The sequence below is a fragment of the Arvicola amphibius genome, chromosome 8 (assembly GCF_903992535.2).
Source record: "Arvicola amphibius chromosome 8, mArvAmp1.2, whole genome shotgun sequence".
Taxonomy (NCBI): Eukaryota; Metazoa; Chordata; class Mammalia; order Rodentia; family Cricetidae; genus Arvicola; species Arvicola amphibius.
In genome coordinates, this window is record NC_052054.1 from 44,528,686 (window position 1) to 44,556,463 (window position 27,778).

Here is a 27,778-nt window from a genome sequence, read left to right on the forward strand (position 1 = left end):
TCTCCAAAAAACAAAACAAACAATCAAAAAAGAATTTGTTGGATTTAATGTTTTCTTTGACCAATGAATTGATTTCCTCTATATATCTTCAACACCTGAGATTCTCTCTTCCATCTTTTATATTCTGTTGGTTATACTTGCCTCTGTAGTTCCTGTTTGTTTACCCAGATTTTCCATATCCAGAATTCCCTCAGTTTGTGTTTTCTTTATTGCCTCTATTTCATTCTTTACATCTTGACCTGTTTGCTTCATCTGTTTGGTTTTTTTTCTTGGTTTTCTTGGGTTTCTTTGAGGGATTTATTAATTTTTTCCAAATTTTTTGTTTATTTTTTCCTCCATTTCTTTAAGGTAGTTTTTCATTTCCTCTTTAAAGGTCTACATACTGTTCATAAAGTTCTGTGCAAAATAGTTCTGTGCTTCTTCTTCTTCCGGATTACCATGATCAAGTCTTCCTGTTGTGTGACCACTGGGTTCTGGTGTTACCATGTTGCTTTCTAGGTTGTTAGATGAATTCTTGCATTGGCCCCCACTTATCTCTTCCTTCAATTGATGCCGGCAGTATCTTTGTGTCTTGGTCCAATCCTTGCAGTGTATCTCTGAGATTTTGAGTATTGTTCTTGGTCTGCTCTGTACTGTAAAGTCTGTGTCTCAGGGAGCCACCGAGGTCTTTCTTAGCCTGATCTCTTGGTCTGCTCTCCTCGTTCCTTCTCTTGGTCCACTCTGTGCAGTCACAACTTGTGCTTTAGAGTTCCTCTCTTGGTCCTCTCTCTTGGTCCTCTCAGCAGAAAACTCTCCTGCAGGCTGGCTAGATAATCTGAAGTAGGTGGGGGAGGGGCCCCGGGGTTTTGCCTCACTGTGCAGGGCCTAGACAGTGGGGTGTCCCGCCACATGGCTGCACATGGCTGGCCACTCACCTTTTGGTCCTCTCAGTATTGTAGCAAGCTGTGTTTTGGAGTTCCACTGAGACTGCAGGATAATAGGTGAGTTTGGGGGCAGGATAGGGCTTGTAGCTTGCAGGTTCCTGTGGATGTAGGTGGGTATTGGGGCAGCCTACCTGCAGGAAACTCTCCTGCTGGCTGGCTAGAGAGGCCTAGGCAGTTGGGGGAGGGACCCGGGATTTTGCCCCACTGTGGAGGTCCTAGAGAGTGGGTGTCCCTCCTGGTGGTTGATCACTCACTTCTTGGTCCTGTCTGTATTGTAGCAAGCTGTGTTTCAGAGCTTGTAAGACGATAGGCGAGTTTTTGCATACTTTTTTAAAATTTAATTTTTAAGATTTTTATGAGAATTTCATATGAGTATTTACATCATTATACCATTCTCCCTAATTTCCTTCCATGTTGCTTGCTCCCTCCTAAATTCATGACCTTTTCTTCCTTAATTATTATTCCATATATGTATATACCTATATAAGTGCAGCCTGCTGAGTCCAAGGCCTACTGTTGCTGCTTACATATACAACTATTTAGGGCAGATGACTTGGCATTGAGCAATCTATCAGTGGGCTCTTCCACTGATGTCCCCCATCTGAAGCTAGATAAGAACTAAAGGTTCTTATCGGTGGGGGGGGGGGCTTATGAGAGTTCCCATCCACAGTGCCGTGTCTACTGGTGTTGTCATTGCCCAGGTCTTGTTTACAGGACCATATCCTTGAGATTTCACGGGTGGAGCTTCCCTGTCATATACAGAGGAAATGGTACAAAAAAATTCCCTCAGGTCTTTTTCCATTTCCCATAATAGCATCCTATAAAAGTGTATTACAGTGTTACTGCTGAATATTGGTACAAATACTGTTAAGATGCAGGACTTTTATGTCCCTTGGAGAACACACCTTCATCCCTGTCTTTCCTGCTTGGGATTCCTGGCAAGCCTCAGGATGTTCTTGATTTCTACTGCATTGGCAGTTTGTGAATGCCATCATTTCTGTATGTGGAATCTACAGTGTTTCTTTTGAAACTGATTTTCCCCCTTCACTATAATTCTCCGGTGTCACCCATGCTGCTGTGGGCATCTCTAGCTTGTGCCTTTTCATCCTAGCCGTAGTAACTGCGTCACCATATTCCTGTCTGTCCTTCAGTCACCAAAGGTGATCTGGGTTTCAGTTTGCCGTTACATACATTCATGTGTATGTCGTTTATGTAAATACAAGGTTTTGGTTGTCTGGAATAAAAACCAGGAGAAAAGTTTCTAGGTAATGTAGTAGTTACGCATTTATTGAGTTTTTGAAGGCCCAGCCAGAACATTCATCAGAATGTCTCTGCCATGTGCAATCCATGAGCATTGTATGAATGACCGGCTTGCCTCGCACCTCACCAACATTAGATGTTGTGACTGTATGTCATAATATCTCATAGTTTTACTTTACATTACTCTAGTTGATAGAGATGTTGAATATTATTCATGTACTGATTAATTTCATGTCTTCCTTTTTGGTTAAATCCTTCCTTGTTACTGTTGAGTTTTAAGTATTCTACTTATATATTCTTGATACTAGTCCTTCGTCAGGATCCTTCAGGTCTGTTTACTCTATGATTATGTTACCCATGAACGTAATCTCCCTGAGGTCACCATCAACTTTTGAGCTATCGTCACTGACTGATTCTCATCTTATTTTCTTTGTGTGTACATCTGGCCACTTTGGCCTTCTTAGGTCTTTCTTCACTTAGTTTCCACATCACAACATACCGGAAAATATTGACTTTCTGATCTGGACCCTTTATTCTCATTTGCCAGACCTGACCTATCTCCATTAACTACTGCTTTTCTCTGATAATTTTTCGTGTGTGTGTGTGTGTGTGTGTGTGTGTGTGTGTGTGTGTGTAGCTCTTCTTTTTGATCTACTTCCATGGCTTCATCTATCACCCGTGTGCTGGGGACTTCAAATGGGTGTTTCTAGATCAAACCTCTTGGTTTTGTACATTAAGTTGTTATTTATTGCTACATGTTGAAAAGCTGGTTTTTAAATAGGCTTTAAAATATGATCCTATCATTTCCCTGTACTTATCCATCCCTGTACTTCTCACCCTGATTTATTCTATCACTTTTTTCCGTTGTCAAAACTGGGAAAATGGGAATGACATTTTTTTTCTCTTTTGCTGCTACATTTTGTCTGCCAGTTCTTAAGTCATCATAATGCATGTTTCTCTCCCTTAGTCCACCTTTCACACTAACTTCAAGGCCAGATGATTTATCTTTCTTTTTAGATTTATTTATTCTATTTTATGTGTATGAATGTTTTGCTTGCATGTATGTCTGTGCGTCACATACATGCTTGGTGCCTTCAGAGGTCAGAAAAAGGATGTTGATCTTCTGGAACCATAGTTACAGACAACTGTAAGCAGCCATGAGGGTGCTGGGCATCAAACCTGGGTACTCTGCAAGACCAAGTTGTCTTAACTCCTGAGCTGTCTCTCCAGCCCCTTATATCATTTTTTAAATAGATTGTTGTCATAACCTTCCTCCTGACTTGCCTTCTCATGGTTCATTTTCCAGTTTGCTGTCAGAGGAAACTTTGAAATGCTTACCCCCCACATGAGACATTCCACTTTAAATCCTCCCAAGGTTCTTCATGACAATGTCTGACAAGTTCTTCTACTAAAGCCCTTAGCACCAGGAGAAAATGAACTGAAGTTCTCCATGAAGGCCTCAAGAGTGTCTTAAGTTGGCCAACTACAAGCAAGGGCAGCATCTCTTCAACTAGATTTCATGTTTTAGCTTTAAAAGCCATACTTTGCATTTTTCTCATTTACATCTCCATATAACACTTAAAAATGTTCCTGCGACATTCATACCCAAGGAAATATCATGGGAAAGCTCTGAGTTTGGTGACAAACATAGCCACTCATATCACAGTTTGAGGGCCTAGAGTTTAAAGTAAGATCCGTGCAGGTTCCATTTTCTTTCATGCCTCTGTGCACCCTGTGACCTCCTCCTATACAGAATTGACAGCCAGATTCTGCTTCCTTTTGCATGTCCTACCTTCATGATGAAATCACCTCTTTCTCTATGCAGGAGCCCCAATTCCGCCCTGCTGTATTGCAGACCAAGTCACCCTAATAAGTCTCTGTGTGACTGATCCCCAATCTGACTCTCAGAAAGTGGAGTAGATTCACCATTGAATTTTCATTATACTTAAAAGTAGCTTGTGATATGACAGTTAGTTCTCTGGAGTAATGTCTTCTTCACCTTTGGCTTATGATGGTATAAAGGCAGTGTCAAATTTTACTCTCTCTTAGGATACTGTCATCATTCAATAAATGTTGTGTGCTATATGAAATAATTAATTCCAGGATTAGGCATAACACATGCCTGTAGTCCCAGATACATGTAGGAGAATCAATATTTTAAGACCCCAATTGCATAGTGAGTTCCAAACCAATCTTGGGTACATGAGACCCTGTCTCATTCATAAATAAATAAATAAATAAATAAATAAATAAATGAAACGGAAACTCAATTCCAAAGTCTAGTGAATGTGATGACTGACTCCAGATCATTAGGGGTGTTGATCAGCCAGTATTTTGTATATTCTAGGGATATTGTAAAATATTTCCTACTGGGAGGAAATATTGCCTTTTAATCATTTGTCATTGAACAACTCTAAAATCTGTATTGTCTTAATAATATAAAACAGCAAACATTTCATCTCCACTACCGCCTTATGTTCAAACTGAGTTCACACACAAAACAAACACCTTTGTCATTTAAGTTCTTGACATTTTTAATATCCTCATCAAAGCTAAGTAGATTTCAAATCCACATATGACAATCTATTTTATGCACATTTAGCGAATGTCCTAATTTTAAAAGTGCTATTTTGGAATTTTCTAACCCTTCCCCTTTGCATGCCAGCTTCCTTACGATCTGAACTAAACCATCAACATGCAGCCTCAATTGATTTACTACGGCATAATCACCATCAAGAACTGGCAGCAGCTAAGATGGAGCTAGAGCGAAGCCTAGACATCAGCCGAAGGCAGGTAAGCGTGAGCACGTCCTGCTGATCCCTTAAATCTGGGTCCGCCGAACCATCCCGCTAGGAGGGGGACTTTGAAATAACTGCTAATTGCACCAGTTATTATCAACATGATCGAGAGTTTCCGTTTCACAGGGAGGAGCAACCTTACTTTTGTATGTCAGTTATACAATTACATTTTATTTTACGACCTTTTGACTGAATATTTTGCAATTTGTTTACATCTTAGGAAAATAAACAATAAAATATAAACAAAATATAGAGGGTAAGAACAGCTCTATTTGCTAGGATGAGCCATGACAATACACTGTTCTGTGTCTGGGAGGTCCACTGGGGTAGTTGGTAGCCACATAGCCCAGGTTTGTCCAGTATGACCAAAACTTCACTTTGAATTTTATATATTGAAATTTAACTGAAACAGTCACATTGCATTTATATAGTCACAATTATATAGGAGGAGTAGATCTTCAAAAGAAAGATTATTGATATTTCCAAAGTATTCATTAGCCACTACTGCCTATACTTTTTAGACTTTGCTCTTTGGTTCAGTATGTTTTTTTTTTTTAATTTGGTAATCTGTGATTGTGACGATGTGTATGCATGGAAGGAAGCAGCAGTAGGCACTGCAGGAACGCTGCTGTTAACTTATTACACTTACAAGGTTTACGTCCTTGGTAACCATGTTAAGTGGTCAGGCTGGACTTGGTCTTCTTTGCTACGATCTTTTAATTGAGGCACTTTTGTAACCATAGAGGGAAGTTACTCTTCGACCATGTCTACAGTAAATGTCTACTTTATGGATCTTATAGAAACATTGACTTGTAGGGAAATCCTTTCTAGGTAGATAACTGTTAGGACAGCAGTGAAAGCAGGCAGAGTCTGCCTTTCTGAAGAATGAAATGTGTGTGTTGGGTCGGGGGCTTCCAAGATGGAAATCTTTTGAGAGTAAAGGACAGTGGTACCGGCCATTTACTACAAGATTTATACAACTTACTGAGATACCCATGTTTTACTCTTGACTCTGCCGTTGAACATAAATTATATTTGAGACAAATGATCTTATAAGTAGTGATTTCCTCATTCTAAAATGAGCAAGCTATGCTTTCACCATCTTTTGAGTCCCTTGTGTTTCTTATATTACAACTAGATTCATGTAAGTTCTTAGCTAAATGGAAGAGAAAGGGCCTCAAGGTTTTCTCATTTTAAGCAGTTTGTTTTTGAAGCCTTGTCAGAACGATTATACTTAATATTCAAAGTTGTCCTTTTCTCTCCCTCATACACAGAAAACAAATCTGTAGAAAACATAATAGCATTCCTTGTTCTTTGCAGAGTAAGGAGCACATGTGTAGAATAAGTGACCTACAAGAGGAGCTACGGCACCGAGAGCACCACATCTCAGACTTAGACAAGGAGGTCCAGCACCTCCATGAAAACATTAGTACCCTAACAAAAGAACTGGAGCTTAAGGGGAAAGAAATTCTCAGAATCCGAAGTGAATCCAACCAACAGATGAGGTATGCCGGTAACCACAGCAGAAGATAGATGCCTTGTTGACTAGAATATTGTTTGAGACACGCAAAGTATATGCCCCTAGTTTTGTGACTAGTCTGCCCTCCCAGTAATATAGTGAAGACCACTTTTTACCTTGTGGTGGGGATGATATCATCTGGAAAATACAATGTCTGCATTTTGATGATGTATTTATTATTCATTAGTTTTGGGAAATGACCATAGTTAAAGATTTTTTTAAATTTTTATTAGAGAAAAGCATTAAAGGAGACAAAGTTTAACATTAACCAGACAATTACAGCAAACTGTATAGTTTAATTTAACCTGTTTACATCCAAATATTATACCAAAAAGGGGGCATTTCAAATCTGGTAGAATGTAGGAATTTTGAAAACTTGACTTTAGAATAACATTTTCTTAACTGAAAATAAATCAAACAGGTTGCATGAACAAGATTTAAACAAGAGACTTGAGAAAGAGCTGGATGTCATGACAGCAGACCACCTCAGAGAGAAAAATATCATGCGGGCAGATTTTAATAAGACTAATGAGCTACTCAAGGAAATAAATGCAGCTTTACAAGTGTCGTAAGTCATATTGCATTAAAGAAAATTCATGTGTGGATAATAAACCGAGGAGCACTGTGTCTAAGCTCAGCTTCACTGTTTGAATCTAATAAAGCAATGATACTTAGTGAGGAAGACTTAAGTACTGTATTAGAGATGTAAGTAGTATCAGTGTGATATTATGTTCTTTAATTAGGATAAGGCCATTGAATGATTTTGCTTCATTTGCTGCTATTGCCCCAGGCCTGCTAAATCATATATATCTTAAGAGTGGTCCCCATCATACATCACTTCCATGATGATGTCTCAAAGTGTCTTTGTAATATAATATAAAGTCCTCAGTACATTGTGAGCAATAGAAATTTTATAAGGCCAGGCTTCAGTTAGCAATACATATTTCACAAAAGGCAAAATATCCTTCAAAGCAAACATACACTTTGAACATTGTGATTCCAGTTAGCAAGAACATTGGTAGTTCCCAGGGAAGCAAAAGAGCTGAGACTTTCCTATCCTAGGGTACTGCTTGAATCTCTACAGTAGCATTTAAGTGTTTTTTTTTTTTATTCAAGAAATCTATAAAGTAAAATCATTACAAATAAAGCTATTGCTCAAGTTTAGTAAGCCCATTATCCAAGTCAAGATTTGTATGTCTTTCCTAACGTTCATTAAGAAGATTAATAGCCCTGTTTTTTCAGGATCCTTACAAACTGCGGCAGACAACTCACTTTGAATCCAGTCTGTCTCTCTCACCTAAGCCCCTGCCTCCTTTAGGTTATCTTTGGCTTAATCTACTCTAGCTGCTGCTAACGACTCATTCACTGATAGTCCTTTTTCCAGTTATCCAGATACTTCAGTAAAGTAACAATTAAATCACCACTACCCAGAGGGTCGGACTCTTAGCTTTGTTTGCTCCTGCATTTGTGTTATTAATCCCTACTTACCTACCTCAAATATAGATACCCTCTCCACCTCTTCTATCTCTGTAACCTCTCAGTCTCAGCCAGTAGAGGCACAGGTGCAGACACACGTAGACACAGTCATGTAGAAACAGGCCCCGGCTGCTGGTGTTCCTGGAGCGGCCTCTGGGATGACATGCTTTCCTGATGCGCTCGTTAGCCCTCTTCGCATAGTGCTCATGTGGTGAATTTGTCCTGAGTAAATTTCAGGAGGGTTCCCACTCAGTGACGTTACCCATAAAATGGAGAAGAACCTCATTATTACCAGAAACTCAGTGATGTAGTGTTTGCTCTTTTTTTCAGCCAATTTTAAGTGTTTTTTTTTTTTTTTTTAGCCATCATGCCCTCACATGTATGCAGTGCAGCAGGACATACCTGTAACACGTTTGGTAGAAATCAGATAAGATCAGCCTCAGTGGCATGGCTCTCACACTTCCTGACCTTTGTGTATACTGCGCAGACACTGATATCCTGCTGGCCCTCTTCACATCCTGAAAGAGCACACTCAAACAAAGAACAGTCTGTGTGTGTCTGTGTGTCTTACATCACCTTAGAAATAGTAACTTACAAAAAGGAAAGGGTGTGGCTGTCTGGACATTATTCTTTTCTGTGGTTTTGCTCCTTAAGAAATTTTAATAGACAGCAAAAATTAATATCTCTGTATTTTAATTTTTTAATAATTGAAGAATTAGTATTATTAATAAGTAAACTACTTTGCCTTATTTTTTAAAACAGGCATTCATTTTATACTTTGCCTTGGGTCCACACTAGCCAACCACATTTCTCTGTTTTTACCTGCTAACATCATAGAATTGTCCTGTAGCTTTAGGTAATCATTTGTTTAATTAAAGTCAAATCATGTACACTTATTTTAGACTCACACTGTCCCTCAGATTTTTCCCTGATAACAAATGTTCTGTATTGGCTCTTTCCAGTGTAGTAGACATTAGCCATGGGTGGATATGCAACACTTGAACTGTAGTCAGTGTGACTGAGAACTTAAATTCTAATTCACCATAATTATGGAAATACAAATAACAGCCAGTGGACTAGAAGCTAGCAAACTGGAAAGCAGTGCTGGATGCTCCTGGCCATGTCCTTACCTGAAGGCTGTGGATCTGCTGAGCGGTTAAGATGTAGACAGCTGATAAGTGGGGGAGTCCTTTCCAGTTTACAGTTGGGGGTAAGGGGTAATGTGAACTGCTCACAGCCTATTGCAAGGGCTACCTGATTGTGTTCGGAACACCTGCACCTCAGCTCTGATGCTTCAGATTCAGAAAACCCCAGTGACTTATTAGAGGAAGGGCGGGGGATAGGGTACTGTCAAGATTCACGCTTTGGCCTACAGGCCAAGTATGGTGCTGAGGAAACTCCAGAGCAACTGGGAGAGTCTCTTCTAGCTTCTGCTACAACTCCTTTTGAAGCAAAAGGAACGTAGAACACATACAAAGGAGTGTAGAAATAGTGCGAGAATCTCTGTCTTTGAAATGGCTTTTAGAAATTGTGCTCGGTAGTCCCGAGTATTCAGAGCCTCTCACAGCTTCATGGAAATTTGATTGTCTTGACTATTATCATCTCAAGAACTTTGCATCTAACTTTAAAATATATTGTTTCATTTGTTTAAAAAAACAGCAGTGGCTAGGATGTAGCTCAGTGGTAGAATGTTTGCTTAGCCTGCATAAGACATTGGTTTAATTTCTAAGACCCCCAAAGGGAGATAAGACATAATAGCAAATGAGAGGATAGGCTACTCAATTATACCTAAATGATATTTTCCATAGTTAAGGAAAGTTTAAGATAAATTAAAAACTGTGCTAGTACTTTGGAGTTCAGAAATATTTGTTGTATAAAAAATGGTTAGGGTTTATCATTTTAGTTTTTGTTGGTTTGTTATTTGTTGGTTTGCTTTTTGAAACAGGATTTCATGTAATCTTCGAAGGGCCTTGAACTCTTGCTTTTCCTGTGACTTTCTCCCAAGGGTTGGCATTGCAGATGTGGACTGTCACACCTGCCCAGAGATTCCTTTTGATTGTTTAGGTGTACTTTAAGTTAGCCCCTCACTCTTCTGAAACAAAAAGATCGTTTCTCTGTGAGAACTATCAATTCTGCACACAGTAACTTCTAACTATAAAGATATGTTCTGCCATGCCAGAATTGCTTAGTTTGAGTCCTTAATCTCTAAAACTCCAATGATTTTGTCGTTATTTGATTCTTTAATTTTCATAAGCTTTGAGAATGTCTGGAAGTAGCTGTGGTCTTGTTAACACAAAAGAAAATCTCAGAAATTATCGGAAAAGTTCAACTGTGAAATGCTTCAGTCCTGTTTCTTTTATATGTAACAGAATTGATAAAATGTAATTTCTGGGCTGCATGTGTTCCTGGTAATGGTTTTGTTCAGCTATACAGTCTCTAGTCATTGATTTTCTTGTCAGTCGGGTCTTATAAAGCAACTGGAGGTAGTTGATAACTTGGAAAATGTCTTTTTACAGTTTAATACAGGACTGTGTTATTCATGAGCTAAGGAAAATTGACCTCTATACTCTGAGATAAACACGTTTTTATACACACACACACCCAGACACACACACACACACACTGAGAGATATGCCTGGCTAGAGTCTTGTAGTGACCCTAGTTAGCATTCCCATGTGTTCTGCTTCTCCTTTCTACAATCAGTCTTTGTGTTACTTTTTAATGGTAATCTGAAAACACAAGGAAAATAAAATTGGATTCTACCTGCCATACCAATCAATGTTCAGAGACCTGACTTTTATGAATTCGGGTCAGAAGCATATTTCATAGAGGCCATTTAAGAACTATGGGACCAACAGACTCCTTGTGGTGGGAAGGGTTAGAGCCCGGCTGGCATAGTAATACATGCCTAAAATACTTGCACTTGAGGGAACCAAAGTAGGGCATCTCTGAGTTTACATCAAATCCAAGATATAAACTGAGGCTCTGTGTCAAAGAAAAAAAGGAAGGATGGAAGAAATCAGAAAAACTTTAAAACAAACAAACAAAAAACCATAAAACAAAAAAAAAATCAAACTTAGGACCCCTCCCCCCCAAATCTCGTGATTCTTAGTCATCCTTTACACTTAGCCTTTTAGATGCACTGTTGGTCTAGTGAGCTGCCCAGATGGCTGCAGGAGGGAAAACATTGACTCATGTTGCCTTGAAGTGGATATCGGATGGTACTGAGTTCCTTCCTATTAGAATGTTGGATGAGCTTCTTGTGCATTTGTAAGTTATAACTGGTTCATAATATTTCTTGTTCTCTCCTTTAATGCTTTCCTATCTAAACTTACAGCTTGCTTGCTGTCAATATTTTGTCTTCATTATTATCTAGGGTTTTTTTTGTTGTTGTTGTTAAACTGTTGCTGGTGTAAAGATGCGTTGAAGGAGAATTAGCTTATAGTAATTCTGTAGGGAAACATGTTTCAGCTGAGCTAGGTGTGGCGGTGCACACACCTTTAATCCCAGCACTTGGGAGGCAGAAGCAGGTGGATCTCAGAGCTAGAGACTAGCCTGGTCTATATAGTGGGTTCCAGGAAAGCCAGGGCAACACTGTGAGACCCTTTCTAAAATAATAACAACAGGATGTTTCAGTTAAATTAAAACATACACTTGAACGGGGAGATCTTCACAACTAAAAGAGGTTCCAAACCTGTAAATGATTGTTTTAGATTCATTTTACTTCTTCTCATTGTTCTGCAACAACAATAACATCAAGGGTGGGGTTTACCTACCGTTTCTACCTGCTCTTCTCAGCCGTGGGAAGTGGCTCCAAATGGGCTTTGCTTCCAACCACAGAGGCAGCACTCCAGTGACATCTTGTGGCTGCTCCAGCACAAGGCCCAAATAAATGCCTTTTCCCCCTTGAATAGATAGAATTTATACACCTGAATAGAAAACTGAAAAGCTTGGTTCATAAAATGCATACAGGCAGTTCCTTTCACATTGTAATCAAATTGCAAGACAATTCTGTGACTGCAAAGGATATCATTTATTGTTGCTTAGTACACACTGTCAAAAGAGAGAAGGGGGAAATGTGCTGAGATATATATGCTGGGTGCGTAACTTCGGTACTGACTTAGCCAAGTCCCAGGTGAGCCAGGGACAGTCACTGTCTGGCGCCTCACTTCCCTAACCCCCTCACGGCAGCAGTCAGGGGCAGGATGGAAAGCTAGACATTTTTCTCCAAATAATTTGTTTGGCTTGGATTAATGGTAGGCTTGTATGACTTCAAAATACAGAGATTGTCTACTCTCTAGGATTTGCCCAATGGGACAGTGACAGATCACTGGTATCTGCATCATCTAGAAATTACTCAATACTTGTTAAGTAAATTTTTTTCAAGACTCTTCATTAACCACAACTTAGTAAGTTTTAATTCTACCTTATCTATTCTGGAAATAATAAAAATTAATTGCTTTAATTTTTATTATTTCTGAAACCGTTCTTTTCCCCAGACCAAGGCTGCAGATTGCACTTGTATTCTTTTCTATCGGCCCTGCCTCTCCTCTTAGCCTCTGCATGATCCGTGTCCCTCTGCTCATAAAGAACAGCCTGTGTTTAGTGTTCAGTGGCATCCACGTCTGTTCACAGTCGCTGACCATACAGGAAAGAGGAGGCCTGCCAGGAATTATGTTATTTTTTTAACTGATGAGGGTTTTCTAACTGGTCCTTTTTAGCAGATGATGTAGAGTTTTAAAGCTGCATTCCCCACAAACCAAACAAGAGGATGTCATTCATGTGTGTCTTTTGTTCCCCCTTTGTATCTTTTCTTGCTCTTCATGTATGTCACATACCTCACCACACAATATTGTATTGATGGTAATCACTCCTAATTTTCACTGACCTGAGCGTGTGAAGTTTGTATTACTCAGCGTCTCAGTTCCTTCACAGAGCTTAGCTTATCTCGCTCATATCCGAGGTAAAGAGGATAGACCCCCTCCAGATATAACCTGTGGTGGGAGCACTTAATGTCTCTTATTCCTGCGGAGCCTTTAGCAACTGCAGCTCTTGAGGCGGTTACCATGCTTGCAAGTCTTGCGTTATATCTGTGTATATTTACTAGAACAGGATGTGTCTGAGTCCTGTCGGTGAGATAAAGGTTTTCTCGTTTATAGACTAGAAGAAATGGAAGAAAAGTACCTGATGAGAGAATCAAAGCCAGAAGACATACAGATAATCGCAGAATTAAAATCCTTGCTTACAGAGAGAGACCAGGTCATAAAGAAACTAATTGTAAGATATTTTCTTTTTAGTATAACTATGTCAGTAATCGATAAACTATTGGTGGGGAAGGCATGGGGAAGTGTTTTTGAATAATGCTAGATGAAAATGAAAACTGCAAAATCTGTGCATTGTAATCAAGTTTATTAGAATGTAATTTCAAATTTAAATTTGGCATATATTCTAGTGGGAATTTCATACTTCAGTGTTTTTATTGAAATAGTTTAATACATATTAAATGTTTAATAAAGCCATTACCATTTAATAGTTAACATCCTATATGTAGGGATGCATATTGTACATACAGAATTAGAACTAAGGAAAACCTGTTAAGATGGCTGGGAATTAGTCTGCATTGTCAACTTACAGATTAGTCTCTTTTTATGTTGTTGTTTGTTTTGTTTTGAGATAGAGTTATGCTATGGAGCCCTTAAAACTCACAGCAATCCTCCAGCCTCGGTATCTGAAGTTATGGAATTACTGGCAGGCATCACCATGCTTGGTTCAAACGAATCATGTTAATTTCCTAAAGTGTGTTCCACCAACCACTGACCAGGAACTATTGAACCATCACTCAGGAGACTGGGGTAGGAGGATCTTAAGTTTGAGGCCAATCTGAGCATCATATCAAATTCAAGAATTTTTTGGTATACTCAAGAACCTGTCTCAAAAGCCAAAACCAAACAAGCAAAAAGAAAGGTTTCATAGCCTAGCTTCGGAATAACTCTGTGCTCTGTCAGTTAGTTGGGATGTTCCATGTGAAGGACACTCAAAAGATTTTTAACAATAAACTTACTGTCTTCATTAAAACCATTATTACTTGGGAAAATATATATACAAATGTTTGAAAATGTATAAAATATTTTAGAATTTTCTAAAATGCTCTGTGCTGGTCAGTAATTAAAATGTTGCTGTTTATTGCCACTAATAAATGAAAATCTTCATAGTACAAGTGAAAACAACACACTAATCACCGATAGTTCCTTGATTGCTTTAATTACACACTCTGGATATTAGCATGTCACAGCGCAAGACCAATATTCGGACATCCTTTAAAAGTTACTTATAGGATTTAGAAAATCCCATCCGTTTTTAGGACGGGGAAGTTGCTTTTGAAAGCCACAGGGATGATTAGGGTCCAGAGAGGGAGCCCAGGAGTAGAGAGAGGGTTTCCTGTGGCTGCAGCCGGCCAGGCACCCAGTTTTCCTCATTCTACCCAGCAACAGTAGACTCAGGAAGAACCGCTGTTCCATTTATGAATGAGCAGGCATAGCAAGTGCAGTCATCTGTGGCCCCAAGTCACTCTTTATCTTTCCAGTTACTTCTTGAAATGTTACAGATACAATGTATCTATGCTCACCAGAGGGCAGATTCGCACTGTTTCTACAACACAATCATTCTCTAAACCCAGGGCATGAGGGCCAAGACAGTCAGTGGCAGCTAAGATGGTTAGGAAGAGTCTAGTTATGTGAACTACCCTAGAATCCAGGCCAGTCTGAACACAGCCCGTGTTCTTACCCTGCTGCTCTGTCAGCTGTGGCCTCCCCAGTCTGCTTGTTCAGTTAACACATTGTACTCATGGCTCCAAAATGAATGATTTTCTCTCTGTAGAGATCATTCATTTTTCTAGTACCATGACATATGATGTCAAAGGAAAGACGAGATGAGATCGAATCCACTTTCAGGTATCGAAGGATAATATATGGTGGTATAATCCTTATATATGGAAACCACTCAGCCATGTATGCTAACAGAAATTCTTAGGGTCAGCGCCTGGCCCTGGCAGCCCTAACACTGGATGCTGGGTCACCCGTTCTCAATAGGCCAAGTAAACAGACAATAGTGAAAAGTAGGGGAAAACTGTATTACATGAGGCCACGTGAGAAGAGGTAAAATAAGTCTCATGGCCCTCTCCCCTGAACCCCAGTATCCATCTCTGGGCTCCTGACATGAGACTGACGTTTGAATGCCAGACAAGAGGTGGACATAACTTAATAGTCCTGACCCAGATGTCCTCTTGTCCATCCTCATTGTTTTAGCTCCAGTCTCTCTGACAAGGTGACCTGATAACCTGTCAGAAGTGTTTGAAATCCTGTCTGGGGACAAGTTCTCCCTCTGCCTGGCATCTCTGTCTTTTCCTTTCTGAGCATGAGACTCAGAAAATTCCGATTCATTGGGGGACCATTGTTACTACACTCTGGCAGGTGTGTCTTCAGTGTTACCCTCATTCCTGTCAGGACAGTTGTGTGTACACACCTCAAGTACAGGTGAGACCCACTCAGATGCCACAGTCTGTATACCACAAAGAGATCTAGGACTCAGTAGAGCTTGTCTTGACTGAAAGGGTATGAAATGGTGTGGTTGCGTCCCTAGGCCTAGGGTTTAAAACATGCTAAAAGCTGACCTGCTAGCAAGCTTTAAGCCACTGGCAGTCAAGCCTAGACATGTTTAAACAAAATACATAAACCTTTATAGTTTATTAAATTTTTAATGAAGAACTGGCGGTCATACAATTTAAGTTTGTAAATCTATAATAGAAAATGTTGAAAGGCTGTTTATAATTCTTTTGTATAGGAGGATAATAAATTTTATCAGCTGGAATTAGTCAATCGAGAAACTAACTTCAACAAAATATTTAACACAAGTCCTACTGTTGGTGTTATTAACCCCTTGGCTAAGGTATGTGCCACAAACACTGTAAAGTAGGGATGTGCTTGAGACCTGGAGGGAAATGGGCTAAATTATGTAGAGCAAGCAGCATAAGGGTAGTTTCTTAAGTGTAATAATCTCCTACTAAAGTTTACTAATTCTTTGTTCATTTTCAAAATGAGCTACTCATATATTGGTAATTTATACTCCTTAAAATATTTTATTAATATTGAATCACTTTGGTTCTATTTTGTTTTCATATATCTAAAGAAAAGCAAACTTCTGACACAAATTAATTTGTCGTCATTTCCTTACTGATCACAATAGTCTGTGTAGCTCAGAAAGACTCGGGCACCAAATGCCAAACAGTTCTCCCTAGCTACAGGCCTTCCTTCATAGGGGAACTAAAGGTGAACCTGTAAGCTTTACTTTCACCTTCTTTGACTGTTCTTGACAATTTAGGTATAACTTTTTCTGATTCTGTATTATTTATTCTCTTAGAACAAATGGAAGAGCCTTGAATTAGATCTGACCTATCCATCACTGCCCAACTTTTCCCCCAGCCCTGGTCTTTGGGCACAGTGGGTATTCAGTAAAATGTATTAAACTGCAAAAATGTATCACAATTTTTTAAAGGCAACACAAATTATTCTATAAATAAAGCCAGTGATGAATAAATAATTGTATATGCTGGTTTCACATGGACTGTGAACCTCTTAGGAGAAATCAATAATAAAATAAAGCTTATATTAAAGCTGTTTTTAATCCATATTTTATTGCTTCACATTGTGCTTATTTCTGCTAGGCCCTTATCCAGAAATTTTATTTTCAAAGATTATATAATTTCTCTGTTTAGAATACCAAACTTACTCTTTTTTCAGGAGTGTTCCAAACTTTGAACTTCAGTGTTTTACAAACTAAAAAATGATAGCTCTCTCTTTAGAACTTCACATAGAAAGCTCTCAATAAATAATTGAGTGAGTGAACAGAATTAATTTTATGCTGGGTTTTTGTTTGATTTTTGAAAGTCTCACGTGATCTAGGCTGCCCTTAAACTCCCTTCACAGCCAAAGCTGGCCTTAAATTCACCCTGTAGCCAAGACTGGCCTTGAACTCACCCTGTAGCCAAGGCTGGCCTTGAACTCACCCTATAGCCAAGGCTGGCCTTAAACCACCTGTAGCCAGCCCAGTCTTGAACTAAAACCAAGGCTGGCCTTGAACTAATACTGACTCTCCTACCTCTACCTTCTAATTGCTTGGATTATAGCTGTATGACATCCACCTGTCTTTGATTTTATTATTAAAATTAATAATTTAGATAACATAGCTTTAAATTAGAAAATAATTTAAGGTTTATGTAAACAAAGCATACTAGAGAATTGTATGTATTTGTTTTATCAAACTTAATTTTTTAGCTTTAAAACCACTACTTTAGAATTTTACCAGAAGTATTGATTTTTTGTTTGCTTTTGTTTAGACCAGATTGGCCTTGAACTCAAAGAGTGCCAGTACTAAAAAATAAAGTGTGCTGGGCCACCTACACCTGGCTATCAATTGTCTGTTTCTTAAAGAAAAAGATACAAACATCCCAAAACCTTTAAAATGTGAAGCCCTCTCCGGATTAGATAAGAGAGTGTTGACCCTCCCAGCAGCTGTGGATCCTCTAGTTTTGCAGTGTGCATGCAAAGGGCTTTAATACTAGAGATACACTGTGCCGTAGACTGTCAGTCACAGGGGAGGCGTGCTGATCATCCACAGGACTGGATTATATTAAGTGACGTAAAAGGCCTATCTTGGATATTATTTCCATTTTTTAAAAGTAATTTTAGCATACATCCATTTGAAAAATATGTGAGAATATTCTAAGAGAAAATTACAACATACTAATTTTTATTTTTATTTTTAATAAAGATTGATGCTATCAATTCTAGAGCTAGGGATAAAATTTTGAGGCTGCATTTGTGTTCCTCTTCTGTTCATTTTAAGTGCTGATCAGATATTAAAAATTAATTACTCTTGGCTTCAGCCTTTAAACTGTGAGCTAATTCATGATATTGCCAGTTAATTAAAAATGCAGATTTAATTATACAGATTTCATTTTCTTCAGAAAATTGGCACAGAGAATTTAAAATCAAATTATTTAAGTCAGTTTTTAAGTCTTCAGAAAAAATATAGATTTGTTTCAAACTATGATACCAAGCATTTTTCATTCCTTTTTTTTTTCCAGGCAAGAACAGCCTCTCTTTGACAGATGGATAAAGTTCATGAACCTCTCTCTTAATATTATGTTTAACTTGATGCCTTCTGATTTTAGCCTAAACCCAGTCACCCCTGTGGTATTTGGAACTTCTCCTGCCTCACTTGTTCCCTGCACCCTGCTCTCTGTCCTGTTCTGCTCTTTGCCTGGTCCATGCAGTGTTTAGGGAACAGAGGGAAAACACTCCTAAATGTCCCTTGCCCTGTGCTTTCTGTCCTGGTAGCATGCCTATCTTTGAGGATTCCATATAGATGAACACTTTCAAGGATCGCCAGACCACACTTTGGGTAACACTGGTTAATTTTAACATAATAATTTGACACAAAGGTTCCAAAAATTTTTCCATGCCAAATTTATACTTTCTACTATTTCCTGTTGTCTTGTTGGTTCAACTTATGCCGCAAATGAGTGTTCTCACATGTGTTATTTTTAACGCAGCAAAAGAAGAATGATAAGTCCCCATCAAACAGGTTTGTGAGTGTTCCCAATCTAAGTGCTCTGGAATCCAGTGGAGTGGGCAATGGACATCCTAACCGCCTGGAACCCATTCCCAATTCTCCGGTCCATGATGTTGAGTTCAACAGCAACAAGCCACTTCCGCAGACATTGCCACCCAAAGAGCCCAAGACATTTTTGAGGTGAGCCTGTCTCACCAGTAGTGTTTTTTCCCTTGTTTTTCACATTCTTAACTTGAGAAATTATCATTTTTATCATCTCAGAGAATTCTGTTTTGACACTGTCCAAAGATTTTTTTAATTTGTCATTAGTGAATTTTCTAAATCCTAACAGAGGTGTTCACATAATTCATGTGCTGAGAATTTTAATATTTAAAGTTTACAAGGGTTTTAGTAGTGCTAACTTTTATTAAAATTTTCATTTCTTACGGTTACATATTTATTTCCTTATATCATCCTATTAAGATATATAAGCATCTTGCCAAATTAAAAAAATCAGCTCTGAAAACTTAGCAATATAGTTAAATACAGATAAATTTAGAAACAAATCAGTTTTAAAATTATTCTAGTTTGAAGCTGCCTCAGAGCTGATTAAATATATTAAGTAAATTTTGAATGAAATAAAATTTTTAAGCCATTTAAAGAATTAAACATTTAAAAATACTATTTTGTGCTCACTTTAATACAGCTTACTTTTCTTGTTGTTGATTCAAGTTGATTTTTTTTTTCTTTTTACTAAATCCTAATAACTCCACTAGTAAATTTTACGAGTGGAGTAGTATTTCTGCTTCTAAGTTAAGTGATTTCTAACACAGTTAATGGCTAATTCTTTTAAAGAGTAAGGAACTCGTAAGAATGAAAACTAGTCGAATCTGTCCCTGACCATGTCTCCTGCTAAACACTCTGTGTTGCTTGTCTCCCGTGCGCGGGCGCTCAGGTATCAGTAGGATTGCATGTGCATGTGCTCGAGGGACGTGGCGCTGGAGCTTCCATTACACATTGTTGCGTGCCTTGTCATTCCCCCAAAGACGGTAGGGGTGCTTTCATTTCTTAAGTAGCCCAAAGAATCTTAGTTAGAACTAAGACAGACTATTTGGAGAATAGAAGAAAACCTGGTTTCTTATGCTCTCTGTTGAATAGCATCTGCCTATGGAATGATGGAAGCTTAGAGTAACCTTGATTTGGTTACAATTTTAGTTCTAGTGGAGGATACAAATGTGAGAATCAATGCTTGTGTCAGATTATGGTAATTCAAAGGGAAAAGTTCTCTCTCCCCACAAATACTCATTTTTTTAAAGCTTCCGAGATAATAATAATTGTATTTGCCAGTTGTTTACTTTCGGGCCTTATGGAGTAATAATTGTGATGTGGCTCCTCTGTCACTGAGATCATCCGAGCTGCCACTGTAACTCCTGTTCTCAGAGGACCCGTCTGATGCAGAAGGGTAGTAGCCAGTCCTTACACACTGTTCTGACGAGTGTGGCCAGTGGTGAAAATCAATGCTTATTATTTAATTGCTTTCCCGTGTCTCTGCAAACCGTTTAATCCTGGGTTACATGTCTCTCTCTTTATGAATTCAGTCCTCCTCAGAGTGAAGCTTCCCCGGTGGCTTCTCCAGATCCCCAGCGCCAGGAGTGGTTTGCCCGGTACTTCACATTCTGAACGAATTGTGCTGGCACAGCTCTGGTGGACTGTGACAAGAGCCTGCCTGCATCCGAATCAGTATGTGCACAGGCTTCCCTGTGTAAAGCACTGTGAATGAGAAGGTGTTTGTCCAATTTGAAGATGCACTGTATTTCCTGTGATAGTTATTGGAATCACTCTCTGAGGGTACTATACTCTATTATGTGTGTAATTATAACAATTATTTTTATTTGAGATGGAAGTCTTTAATCTTTGTAATTACTGCATAATAAATTTTGTTAGAACAAATGCTTTTTGTTGCTGTTTTCTATTAAGTGTGCTTTAAACACTTTTTACTACCAGGTGTAAGACTTGTTAATAAGTATCATTGCGTTAATGATCATTAATTGTTATTTCAGTAGTCTTCAAATCAATATAGGGAAATATATTCTATTAGTAACTTTCATTGTTATGTATAATTTTAACTAAATTGTCAACATTTATAAATCTATAATAAAAGAATTTATGTAAATTGTGTACTTCCAAGTATATGAATTCTTGCTGGTTTATAGCTTTTTTTCCTTTTTTATTCTGGTAGATGAAATATAAACCTTCAATACAGCTAATATCTATGATTAGTATTATTTAGGGTCAAATTTACTATGTAAGAAAGTACTATGTAAAAAGATTCTATGTAAAAAAGTTCTACTATAATTTGTTTTAAAAGGTAGTTTATGCCAGGTGTGCTGGCACAAGCCTTTAGTCTCAACACTTCGGACCTCTGTGCATTAGAGCTTGCTCTACATAGGACCAGCCAGGGCTATATAATGAGACCCTGTCTTTAAAAAAAAAAATCCAGATTATCCATTTTCATAGTAGCCTGGTTTCGGTTAACACATCAACACAAATCCAAAGATGTCATACATGGGTTTTTTGCTTTTTTGTCCACTTTTTATGATTATATATCTACATATACTTTTGTATGCATGTGTGTGCACATATGTACATTTGAAGGTCCAAAGTTGATGTCAGGAATCATCATGGATCCCCTTTTACAGTATTGATGCAGGTCTGCCAGTCAAACCTAGAATTCTCTGAAGTAACTAACTAGTCTTGTTAGATCTCCTGTGTTCACTTCCAGGACTAAAATTACAGGTGGACAACCATGCTTGCCTAGCAAGTATGTGGGTTCCTGGAGACCCGAATTCCTCCAGTCCTTACATTTGTGCAGCAAGTGTCTTAAGCCCTGAGCAATCTCTCCTTCCCCACATTTGACGTACACTCTAGTTCATCTTAGCAAAACATTTTCTGCTGTGACTCTAAAGAATGCAGCTAGAGTAACAAGTACTGGACACAGGCATTTTCAGGTCCGCTCCTTCAGTTCCGCTTTTGAGTACATAGCTAGCTGTGGAATTACAGGGTGCTGTGGATAATTCTGTTTAGAATTACCAGCTGGAACATCTCCAAAATGGATGTCAACGCCACCATCCTTGCCTAAGAATAGCCCAAGTTATAGGCACCTAAAGCATCAGTTGGACTCCCAAACAATGAAAAGTTATGTGGCCAATGCTTTTCATACTACAGAAAGTCACTGATTTTATCCTTAATAACTAAATTGAATAAGTATAATCTATCAGTTGCTGGCTAGAAAATATTTGAAGCTGTTGTCAGATCACTTTTATAAAGTAGTTTCTAAGAACACTTTCAGCGAGTAGGGGGTCATGGCCTTTCTAATGGCCACTGTAGCTGCACATGATCTTCATCCACAAAGATCAGTGTAGCAATCAAAATGGGCTTGTCTCGTGCCTTTCTGGAGAGACATCAATCTCTCTTCACCCTACAAGGGAAGGAATCAATAGGCCAGAGATTCCAAGTCTAGCTTCACAGATAAAACGAGTTTCTTTGGAGTGGTTCACGTGAGATGGTTGATGCAGGGGTAACTTGCACCACTGAACGTCCCATGCAACGGCCATGGGATGAAGCTCAGTGAGAAGAGCTCTTGTTGGACCCAAGTTCAGTCCCAGAGCCTCACAGGTTTTTCTTGGACCTTCCTAACTTTGAGCCCCAGGACCAGCTACAAAAAGTAATTATAAATAGATTTAGTTCTCAATTTTTTAAAAAGTACTACCAAGTTTTTAACCTCCTACCTCCTTTCACACAGCTGGGCAGGAGGGGGTGGTGATTGGAATGTGAGGGGGGAAGGTCTGTGGGTCTATAGACTTGTCTCTATCCAAGACAGAATGTTTACAACTCAACCGCCATTACCTTACACCTAGCTGTCAGGGGTATTGTTGGACCAAGTTTGTAGTCATCACTACAGGTCTTCAGCAGGCCAGTAGCTCTGCTTCAAGAGGTCACTCTGCGTGTGTGTTTGTTTGTGTGTGTGTGTGTGTGTGTGTTTGTGTGTGTGTGCATGTAAAGGTTATACTACAAGGCTTGAGTGTGCCCTATAAGCCATTTATGGTCATTAATATTTGAAATCCTAGCACTTGGGAGGCAGGAGGATCACAAATTGGAAGCTAGTGTGAGCTAAATAACAAGACTCTGTCTCAAAAAAATAAATAATACTTCTAGTAATTGTAGACTCACAAACACAACTCTCACCTCAAAGGTAATAACACATAGTTTATTCTAGAGGAAAATGTGTATAGCCATAGCCCAGGGACACAGTTTCATGTTACTCCAGTTCCATGGTCCAATGTGCTAACAGTTTCATGAAGCTTTTATAGTAATAGAAGCAAGTCAAGATACTTTTCGAATACATTGATGGGATCGTGAGTTACTCAGGTGTGTTGGTTAATTTTAACTGTCAACTTGCCTCAACTTTCATTCACCTGAGAAAAGGTTATAACTGAGGAATTGCCTATATCAGATTGGTCTATATGCATGTCTGTGAGGGACTGTATCTCTAACTGATGTCAGAGGGCCCAGCCTCCTGTAAAAAGTACCATCCCCAGGCAGGTAGGCCTGAATGGTAAATAAAGCTAGCTGAACACTAGGTGGCTCGTGAGTCACCCAGCAAGCAGCATCCTCTTTGATTCCTGTCACACTCCTGTGGCTGTAAAGCTCATTTGTTGTCAGAGTGAATTCTGACAACTCCTGTGTACTCTAAAGTTACTGCCTTAGCTTCCCTCAGGGATGGCCCAGGACCTAGGATTGTAAGTCAGATAACCCTTCTCCCTCAGGCTGTTTTTCACAGCAGCAGAACAGCAGGTTACAGCAAAGCCTGGAAATGTCTAGGTGCCACCTGATGACATTTTTAATTATAGAGTTTGGAGAAGCTGGTGGTCTGAGAAGTTAATAGAGTCCAAAGGAGCTGGCGAGATAGCTTGGCTGTTAAGAGCATGCACTGCTCTTCTCGAGGACCCAGGTTTGATTCCCAGAGCCTACAGTCGGAAACTTTTAACTGCCTGTTATTCCAGCTCCAGCAATCCAACAGCCTCTTCTCTGGCCCCTGTAGGAACCTGCACTTCTGCACATACCCACACAGAGAGGCACACACAGACACCTAATTAAAAACAATAAATCTTAAAAACAAATACATTCAAAAAGGCTGCACCAGCTATTAACAAGACTTTTAATCAAACAAAAAGTGTGACAGATAATATCTTTAAGGAGTTTAAAGATAGCCTAATAATAAACCAAGTTTGAATCTGTCACTTTCCAATCCACAATTATAGAGGTTCTAGGTTAACCAAACTTTTAGTAGGTTCACTGTAAGGTGTGGTTTCTTTTCAGGTACTTTTGGCAATTTGTTACTGTTTTAAGACAGTCTCACTATATACCCTAGCTGGGACTGGAATGAACTCTAGACCAGGGTGGCCCTGAACTCACTACCTGCGCCTGTCTCTGCCTCTCCTAGACTGACTGACCGTAGTCAGTGCCACCAAGCCTGGCGGCAGGTACTTGTGATAGGTGTTCTTAGAGTGCAGCGGAGCCTTTCCTGCTTTTCTTGACTTTATCTCAGGTTGCTAGGACATAGGATGAGCTGAGGTCACCTGAGCTATCCCAAGACACTGGCATCTGATTTCATTGTCTCCTGTCCCCCAAAGAAATGTGAACAAAGAGTAAGAAGAATGAATTTAGATTATAAACCGAGAGTGAGTAGGACAGAGAGCATAGGGTAAACGAGAGAGTTTATTACACCTCAAGGTATGGGAGTGCCGGTGGCTACAGGGACCATTATGGAAGAAAACACCCCTGGAACGAGAGTGGACAATGGCCAAACTTCTGCGCTGGCCTTCATGCTTAGGCTGGGTAGATATTATTTCCAGACAGCTTTCCTGAGGGTGTTTTTCTATTCAGGTAACTGACAGACTAATTTGGGTTGTTTCTGAAATTCCATCTCAAGTAGCCCAGACTGAGCCTGAACTGACTATGGAACTGAGGATAACCTTGAGCTAATGGACTTCCTGCCACACGTTCCAAGAGCTGGGATTCCAGGCATGGGTCATCAAGCCTGCCAATTTGGATGAACACTTACAGGTGGGGGACAATGATACGCCTCTTATTTTCCAGAAATCCTCCCGATGTAATATTTTAATCTCACGGGCATTCAAAATGTCCTGTCTCTACCCAGGGCCAGAGATTCAAGAGTACAACTCAGATTCTTTTCTTTTCAACCATAAGTTATTTTAAAAAATAGATAAAAATGATTTTTCGAATAAAAATCTATAAAAACAGCCCAGCTGTTCTGGGAGAAAGTAGCCTTTCTTTAATGGGTCCCAACAAAGCCCTGCCTACATCTTCCTCCCTTTCAAGATAAAAACTCCATAAACTGCAAATTAAATACTTCTTAAACTCATCCACTCAGAAACTTGGAGAGGCAGACTTGCTGGAGAACTAGCTCCAAGATTAAGAGCATCTGTTGCTCTTAGAGAGGACCAGGAAAAGCTCTGAAACAAAAGCTAATACATAATTGTACAAAATAGCGAAAAATTCCACTTTTACCAGAATTATATATTTGGGTTATATTATAAGTAGCAAGTAGCGCACACGCGCATGCACACACACACACACACACACACATACACACACACACACACACGAGTTTTAGAAGTTCCTGGATAATTTCTCAAACTAAGCCTAGTCCCAAGTCGCCCGTGCCTCTTCCCGCCGGTCCTTGCCCCACCCCGCCCCGCCCTAGCCCCGCCCGAGATTCCCCGTCGCTCCTCCCTAGTCCCCACCCGGGATTGCCCATCACCCAGCCTGACGTGAAATTACCGCACGCCTTAACTACCAGCTTCGCCCTAACCCCGCCCCTCAACCCCTTGCCCCACCCAAACCCCGCCCCCGTACCCATAGCCCCGCCCCTCGCCGCATCCCCGCCTCCCGCTCGCGGCCACCGGCACTGGTAGGGGCGCGCGCCCGCCTGCGTCCGCACCCGGAAGAGCCGCGGCTGCCGGAAAGTTGAGACGGTGCGCAGCTCGGGGTCGGCGGGAAGCACAGGCTCTGCAGAGGCCGGGCTAAGGCAGCCGGACGAAGCCTGCGCGCCCCCGCGGAAGGCGGCCCCTGGGGCGGCTGCGCGCAAGCCCCGCCCCCTCCCTCGCCGCGCGGGCCGGTGTGAGCACCGGCGGAGCTGTGCGTCCCCGGCGACCAGACAGTGCGTGTCAGCCCGTAAGTGAGCGCCGCAGCCGCATGTCCCGGTGCTTGTTTCCCTCGCGTGCGTAGCGTCAAGTCTCCCCTGCACCCTTTAGTTTCTAAACTACCCGCGGAGCCGGGAGGCCCGAGCCCGCCACCTGTGGATCGGAAGCTGTATGGAAAGCATCCTATCGGCAGGGATCGCTGGCCAGGAGGCGCGCAATTAGCGCGCACCCTCGAGTGGAGCGCAACGTGGGGTTGAGACTGGCGCCCCGACGGGGCGGGGCCACAGCACCCGAGGGGCGGAGCTGCGCGAGCCTCCAGGACCCGCGCTAGGCTCGCTTCCCAAACTGCTCATTTTGGCGCCACCTTGCCTTCCACAGTATGAAATAAAATAAAGCCCTTTCATTTGTTTGGATGTCAACAAGACAAACGGAGAGGGAACTTAACAATTGTACATACATCGTGCCCCAGGCAATGAATGGCTAAGTCTGTACCGGATGTCCGCGTGTATGGGTTGGCAGAGTTACCTAATTGCATGGTTGATGAAAAAAAGCTGTGTTTAAAACAACCGGTCCATTTAACAGTGTAATTTGCCGGTGAAACCAAGCAAAAATTTAACCTGCTCTTAATATGTACTTATTATTATTCTTCAGCTGCCTTCTTTATGGAGTAGTTTTTCTAGATTGCTAAATCTGCTGCTCTACAATTGTTGTGTTGTAAAATCTTAAAGACTGTCATTTACTCACTCTTGAGAGTGGTGCTGTTACTTTTTTTTTTTCCAGCAAAGACCACATCATAAAATACGGTGTGATCCCTTTCCAAATACTTTCTGTTTTACTCTTGGTTGAATATGCCATCACGTAACCAAACCAAGCTGCTTAGTGTTTTAGTGTTGACTTGCGTCCCTTGATTCTCTGAAAAAATCATTTGTTTACCTCTTAATCTCATACTAGCTCCCTGTAATTGCCAGTGTTCTTGGCTTAACTGTGATGTCGCTTTATATCGTTATACCTCCCAGCTAAGCGGAGGTGCAGAGAAGGCAGCAGGCAGGATAGTGCTGCTGCTAAGTAGCCAGTGTGATCCAACGAGGGGATGCTAAGCTGAACTTGGTGTATCAGTCTTCTTCAGTCAGCATGTCTGTAGAGTATGATGAATGTTGGGTAAAGAAAACAAGTCCAGTTCAAAACACACCTTTGCCAAGGTACTGACAGTTTCTCCTCTGGCGCTTGTCACCTCATTTAAATTAAATCCCTCCCCGTGTCCCTTCTCTTCTATGATTATGTGTGTGCCTGAATGTTATGTGCAACGTGTGTAGGTGGCATCAGAGGCCAGAGAATGTCATCGGATCCCCTGAAACTGGGGTTAGAGGCCGCTGTGATCCCTCCCCATATTGGTGATGGGCTCCAAATTCAGGTCCTCTTAAAAGAGCTGTGCTTTTAATCCGGGTTTGTTTACACCTGTCACTTGGGTCTCTGCAGGCGTGGTACCTTTTACTATGCTTCTTTCGCTTGTGAGGATAGTGGCTTGTGCATGATAGGTATTGGGAAACTGGTGCTTAAGTGGGTTTAGAGTTTGATATGACTGTATACATGGAAATCGGAGAGGCTCCTTATCTCCTTATCACTCCAAGAGAGTGAGATAGGTGAAGTGCAATATATATTTCAGTTTTATTGTCCGTAACTTAATGCTTCTTTCATCAGTTTGTCTAGCTTTTCTATGTCTTTATTGATTGCTTTTACCAAAGCCCATCATTTTCCTATGTTAATAAGAGAGAGCAGGAAATGTTGAAGGAGCGGCGGGGCTGTGTCCCGCCACCCGGCCGCCAGCTAGCTTTACATCCGAAATAATTACATGGAAACTGTATTCTTTTAAATACTGTCTGGCCCCTGGCCCGTTATCTGTAGCTTTTTATTGGCTAATTCTCACATCTTCCTTTAACCCATATTTAGTAATCTGTGTAGCACCACAAG

At 40.3% G+C, this 27,778-nt stretch overlaps 2 protein-coding genes across 5 annotated transcripts in view; both read left to right on the top strand.

The window, feature by feature from the left end:
- Nucleotides 1-20,264, top strand: part of Fam184a (family with sequence similarity 184 member A) — a 124,632-nt gene extending 104,368 nt beyond the window's left edge. The window contains exons 12-18 of one of the 3 annotated variants that reach the window (XM_038340293.1): nucleotides 4,849-4,976; nucleotides 6,302-6,486; nucleotides 6,922-7,068; nucleotides 13,136-13,253; nucleotides 15,816-15,920; nucleotides 18,586-18,785; nucleotides 20,183-20,264. In XM_038340293.1, the coding sequence (XP_038196221.1) occupies nucleotides 4,849-4,976; nucleotides 6,302-6,486; nucleotides 6,922-7,068; nucleotides 13,136-13,253; nucleotides 15,816-15,920; nucleotides 18,586-18,785; nucleotides 20,183-20,264 (965 nt within the window). The remainder of the gene's footprint in view (nucleotides 1-4,848; nucleotides 4,977-6,301; nucleotides 6,487-6,921; nucleotides 7,069-13,135; nucleotides 13,254-15,815; nucleotides 15,921-18,585; nucleotides 18,786-20,182) is intronic. The other 2 variants (XM_038340295.1, XM_038340296.1) reach the window with 2 other exon arrangements.
- A 5,313-nt stretch (nucleotides 20,265-25,577) lies between these two features.
- Mcm9 (minichromosome maintenance 9 homologous recombination repair factor) overlaps nucleotides 25,578-27,778 on the top strand; it is a 68,454-nt gene continuing 66,253 nt past the window's right edge. For both annotated transcript variants that reach the window (XR_005286522.1, XM_038339087.1), the window contains exon 1: nucleotides 25,578-25,841. The gene's annotated coding sequence lies outside the window, so the exon portion shown is untranslated. The remainder of the gene's footprint in view (nucleotides 25,842-27,778) is intronic.